Source organism: Sesamum indicum, linkage group LG6 (assembly GCF_000512975.1).
Source record: "Sesamum indicum cultivar Zhongzhi No. 13 linkage group LG6, S_indicum_v1.0, whole genome shotgun sequence".
In the NCBI taxonomy this organism is placed as follows: domain Eukaryota; kingdom Viridiplantae; phylum Streptophyta; class Magnoliopsida; order Lamiales; family Pedaliaceae; genus Sesamum; species Sesamum indicum.
In genome coordinates, this window is record NC_026150.1 from 14,009,847 (window position 1) to 14,016,014 (window position 6,168).

The 6,168-nt window shown below is 37.1% G+C and overlaps 1 protein-coding gene across 2 annotated transcripts; it reads right to left on the reverse strand.

Annotated features, from left to right (window-relative positions):
* LOC105164495 lies at positions 98 to 3,393 on the reverse strand. 2 transcript variants are annotated; one of them, XM_020694539.1, is made up of 4 exons: positions 3,319 to 3,393; positions 3,021 to 3,193; positions 2,694 to 2,908; positions 98 to 2,146 (listed from the first exon to the last, which is right to left on the reverse strand). In XM_020694539.1, the coding sequence occupies exons 2-4, from the start codon at positions 3,142 to 3,144 to the stop codon at positions 1,985 to 1,987; spliced, it is 501 nt and encodes a 166-aa protein (XP_020550198.1). In that variant the 5' UTR covers positions 3,145 to 3,193; positions 3,319 to 3,393; the 3' UTR covers positions 98 to 1,984. The 2 variants fall into 2 exon arrangements, with proteins under 2 accessions (XP_020550198.1, XP_011081449.2); XM_011083147.2 differs by having other exon boundaries at positions 3,021 to 3,353.

The following is a 6,168-nucleotide window of genomic DNA, read 5'->3' on the forward strand; positions in this document are numbered from 1 at the left end:
TCTTTTCAAGGGTTGTAATGGGGCTTAGGACAAGGTGTGGCAAAAGATAGGCCGAATTGGGGCTTATGAATTCAAAGGAGCGATGCCGACCTAGTTGCTTATCTTTCCAACCTCATTGCCATTCAACTCGATTCAAGTAATTTGAACAATCAAACACCTCCAATTTTTTCGTTTTCTATTTCTTTTTCTTTTCAATTTTTTTTTCTTTCCTTTCGTTTTTTTTTCTTCTTTTTTTTCCTCATTTTCTTCTTTCCTTTCTTTTTTTTTTCCTCAATATTTTCTTCTTTCCTTTCTTTTTTTCTTCTTCTTTCTCTTCTCCTTTTTCTTCATCTCTTTGTTCTTTTTGTTTTTTATTTCCTCGTTCCATTTCTCTTTTTCGTTTCCTTGGGGATAGCACTGCATCCGTTGTTATTCACTCGTTTTCATGTCAATTTACAAGCAACTAAGCCAACACCATCCCCTTAAATGGGTTCAAAAATCAGTTTAGGAGATAATCAAGAAGGGGATGATTTAGCTTATGACGTGGTTTAACCAACAAAAGAAAAGCCAAGGCTCAAATGAGTTATTCTATGGGTGAATTCAAGGTAGGCTCTTTTGAGGTAATGGGGTATTCCTAAGTGCCCTTATCACTTTCATGCACCAATCTTACAAGAATGCGGACTCAAAATGTATTACACAAGCAAGTTCTAGAATGGACACACTAAGTTTGATGCCCTCGATCAAAAGAAATGTAGCACTGTTTAAATGAAAGTGCTTTGGTCCAAAAGCTCACACAAAGGCTTTTGTGTTGATTCTTGAACATTGTTCATTTGATGCAGTCAATGGGACACACTTCACACTACCTTTTTTTTATATGCCACTAGTGCTAGTGTCTCCTGCTTATCTCGACTTATACCAAAAATTCCTATTAATCTAAGGGATAACACAAGACAACAATCAGAAAATTCAAGTGCTACATAGGATAATTCTCATATTTTTCTCAAGACACTAACTTCCTTCACAAGTTTCGGTGTTTACTAAAAATTGTCAACCCCCAAATAAAAACTTTTAGTCCTCACACATCCACATTCCAACACATTAATTCCCCAACTAATCTAATTCAATTGTCACATTGCATACTGGTCTCCAATCTCTTGTTACTTTATTACAAGAAAGATTGTTTGGCAAGTCACTCTAATCCAATAGGAGTAATATGTCATAATACATAGAGTGCACAAGCAATAATAAATCAAAGTTTTGGAAGTACCAAGTCATATCTTCCTTATTTTTCTAAAACAAGTCTTTCTGATCTAATTCAATTGTCAAAATGTATTAATTAGAAGCAATGAGCTACAGAAACTAAAGAAAAGATCGATTCAAGCATAGCAAATCTTTTCTACATATGAGAATTGCGAAACTTACCTATTAATCACAAAGCAAAGATAAAAATGCAGCAAATTTCATGCACCTCTCAAACAATAATCAGAAAATGACAGCCATGTAGAGCTTTGGCTGCCGCTATCAAGGGGTGCACATGCGAGGCAAGAGCCATGAGCTCTACCAGCCTACCTTATCTGCATTGCCATTGCTAAAAAAATTAATTAAGCAAGTAGATACTGCTTCAAGGGAGACAAATACATTTTCAAAGACTAGTATGAGCCTCGAGCATCTTGCACCGTTTAAGGTAGACTAGATAATTATTTCTGATGAAGATATGTTCAATACAAAATTTAAAACAAAAAGGGAGCTTTTAAATGGTTTAGTGAAAAGATGATATAATAAAATTTTGGTGAAGTTGGGATAACGTGCAAAAAGGCTGATAGCAGACTAACAAGTGTCCACGAAATCCTCACAGGTATAAAACAGAAGAAGTTTGATTAAAATTGACGATATACTTGGTGAAAATTCAGTTCTAGTTCCCTTACAGTTTAAAGCCAAATCAGGACAAGTAATCATTCCTGATCACCGAAAACAGCAACAGAGACAGAACCGCAGCCAGTTTTTACTATATGTTCTTGTCTTCATAAGTAAGGTGAAACCCGGCCCCAGATAGAAGATTTCTGAAGATGTCTTTTTCATCTCCACTTAGATCTTCACTGTCATCAGAATAAATGAGTTCGTCAGGGTCAGTTGTCAGGCCGTCTTGATCATCTTCAGAAGCTAAAACCTGAAAAACAATGTACTGAATTAACACCAGGGCATGACATCAAATGTACATTATAATGGCTAACAATGAGAAAGATAGTGCCAACTGGTGAAGACATATTTCTAGCTCAATATGAATCTCTTGGCTGCCTTTATTCGCCAATCATTGTTTTCTGCAGACAATTTAAGAGAGTGGTAAAATTGAGTGTTCAAGTTTTGAATCCTTTTAGATGGCAGCTTTTTAACTTGCATGCTTGCCAACAGAAAAGAGAGATGGTCCTTAAGAGAATAAGGGGAGACGAAATACAGCATGAAAAATGGTCCATTCACCACAAAAATCAACCAAAAAATTTCACCCAAGAAAGAGTGCCCAAAGCAACAAAATATGGCTCCACACATGCTAGAATAACCAAGGCCAAGATTTCTATTTTTGCAGAAGGGAGAACCAATGAGGATTTATGTTCATCAGTAGAGTTGCTTATAGTCAACAGAATCCATGATTACCCATATATGGCTTTGATCAATAGGACCGAGTGACCAGATACTGAGAATAAAAAGGACCTACTAACCTCCAGGTCTGAAAAATCGAACCATGGACAGTAGTCCAAGATCTCACAAACAAATACAACTGTGTCTCGCAGCAGAAATCCTGCATCAGCTTCCAACATGTCAGATACCTTCATAAACTGAATAACCGAATTGTTCCAGGTCTTCTCGGGATCACTGCCAACTGACTGATCACTCTCCAAATATATACATATGGTGTCAAAAGACTCATATACTCCTGCACAATCAAAGGCGGTAGCAAAGAATTAGAATAGATCATCCACCATAATTCCACTAGCTGCTGCAGCAATTTGCATTGAAATAATTCAAGCTTTTAAAGAGCTACCCACCAATCCGAAGCTCACATCCACCAGCTTGAAAGAATTTGCGAAAAAATTTTCTAGTTTCCATTATTTCCTTGAAGGACAAGAAATTCCACTTTCCAGGTGAATGAGCTCCTCTTCCCAATTCCATCCAACTGAGAACAGGCAGTTCCTGAGTCAGTTTCTTGATCAGTGACGTCCTGCATTATGGAAGTTTATTTCAATATAAGAACCTCAGCAGAGAAGATAACAGTATCCTGGACTAGAAATCCAGAATCCTGATCAAAGAGATTAGTGAGTGTCACAAACTCGAAGACAATATCACCTCACATCAGGGACGTCGTTCTAACGATTGAACCAGGGGCTGGCACCACCATTAACATGCCCATTTCTATGGATCCCAACACCGGATAAGCGGAGCGGAGGCATTAACATGCCCATTTCTATGGATCCCAACACCATTTGGGATAAGCGGAGGAGGCAATCCAATAGCCATTGGAGGCGGAGTAGGTGGATACAACCCATTGTGTGTCGGGTGGGTTGGGAACTTACAAATGGACTCCCAGCTGGACTTCCTTTACGCTGTTGTATGGCATGTATCTGCCTCAGCCCTTCTTCATGGATACGTGATATCGTCTCGAGCTCCTTCATTGACAAAGCTTCCAGCCCAGCACCATATAGAGGAGCATGCCGTGCATCTCTTCCTGAAGTTGAGCCTCTAGATGGTGGATGTATTGCTACAAGAAATAGCACTCTATCAGCAACAACATCAAATAATCAGATTCCTTCACATAAAGGAGCTGAGATTAAGGAAAATCGTTCAGGGGCTAAAAAGTCATTTTTTAGCGAGAGAAAAGTCAATAATCCAATCAAGTACAAGCTAATTGAGATACTCCAATTAAGCATCTTCAGCAAACACAGCCTCGCAGGCCTGCAATTTGGATTCCATCCCATCAAACTTTTTATGTGAAGTATCTCGAAAACACAAAATGTACATGAGAAATCATTTGAAAGTAACAAATAAGCTCTCTCATGACAATAACATAGTATGAAAACGGTTCCCACAACCTATCTAGTAGCTTCAACATGAAAGCGGCCTACTGTCACATTCACAATTACCAAGAAACTGAATACATAGACCATTAATCGATGTAGACCAAATAAACGTAAATAAAATGATAATGGACTTTTATAGAGTTGCAAACCAACTCAACTTGCTACCCCAAAAATTTATTTCATTGCGTAATGCGAATTTTATGTTGACATGGAAATTCTTTTTTCCATCATGAATCATCTCAATCAACCCCTCCCTCAAAGACTCTCACTAGTACCCATGAAATTGCATGTCCTAATCAGTGTGCTAGTACCATTCTTAAATTGCAAAATAACATCTTAATTAAGTCCTCGCGCTATATCATCGTCAAGCTACACTTTCACAAGTCTTTGTTTCTTACTTCATCTTCTTGTTGTAATCCAAGTCCACCTTAATATTTACATGTTAAGGGTAACATGGATGTTTTTTATCCAAGAGGATCATTACAATACCAGCATTATTGCAACTTCCTACAGAACCTGGCGGGAATTTGTTCATCAGTGACACATAAACCGCCAACTCTATTATTCTCCACTTGACAATCAGCCCTAACTTCAGTAACTTGCACCCTTTTGGTTATCAATCCCATGAATCAGAAACATAAATAAAACATACGATAAAACAACAAACTTGTACCACATTTGAAGAAGCTAAAACATGTACAACTTAGTTCTCAATATTCAATGAAGATTGATGCATGACAGCAAACAAATCATAATCAACTAACCTTGTCGATGGCAAGTGGATGAGAAAGAAAGCATGTAATTTGCTTGTGAAGATAAGCATTGTACATGTAGTAGACCATATCCTCATCATCATTCTGCATGAAAAGACACAACTACAATTGATGGCCAGCCCAAGGACATAGATATAGAAAAACAATCTAAGAGCTACTTAAGGTCAACCAAATATCAATTTAGATAAAGGTGGTGCCACTTGTCTTATTAAGGAAAGGGATGATATAGTATAGCCTTAAGATTCAAGCATGAAATGCAAATGTACGTGTATAGCAAGGGAGACACCAACTTAAGAAAGAAAAGAAATAAGGGGAGAAAACTCAGCACCTGTTATAGCAATATTTACTTAAGTTCTGGAGAGCATTTACCAAATCAAGCACTAGTGGTCAACTTAATATGTTCTAAAAATTCAAAGGTCGGTATCTAATAATTTAATTAAGGTGCAGAACAGATCAGACAAGTCATTGGTTTTGGTTAAACAGTCCGCAGCGAACTAGTACACGCGAGACTTGAGAATACACGAATAGAGCTCCTTAGGTGTGAATAAAATGGAATGAAGCAAAGAGCATAAGAGAAGTTTTACTACATGCATAACATGTTTCAAAGCCTTCAGTTACGAAACGCAAATTCCGAGCAAGAACCATCCTTCAGTTTTTATTGGAGGGGGTGAAACAAAAGGAAGAAAATAAAGGAAAGAGAAATAAATTTTCTGTCAAAGAAAAAAAAATACTGATATCTCTTCACTTTTGCTGAAGTTCACTCTCTGAATTTCGGGGACATGAACTTGACAAAAAAAATTCACATGGTAGAGTACAAAGCTAAAATTTCCTACATAACGTTATAGACCATATTTGTAAACCAAGTTCAAGTTTTTTCACTTATATATGCAAATAAATTCTCCAATAGCTCACCCTACCAATGAACTAATGAATGGGTTTAACGTAAGTACCCAGCAACACACAATTGTGGGAGACGAACAAATGACATGATATTATAGAATATGAATAGTCACTTGCACCATGGAACACCAACACCAAGAAGCACTTCCCGCGACATCACCATGGTCTTCTCACCAAGTGTACAAATGTAACTGAAATAAAATTATCTCATGAACTTCATTAGAAGAGTTAAAAGAAAAATGAAAGATAAAAAAGGAATCTGATTTTATTTTCAATTGTTAGTTAACAATGATTCACGACCTCATATACCTGGATAAACTGTATTCATGGGTCAGTAAAGTTAAAAAGTTATGATACTTCTCTATATCCAGCATGAAAGATTTCTTTAACTCTTTATATTCAAGCACAACCTGTACATTTTCCTTCTAAGTTTTACAGTTGGGGGG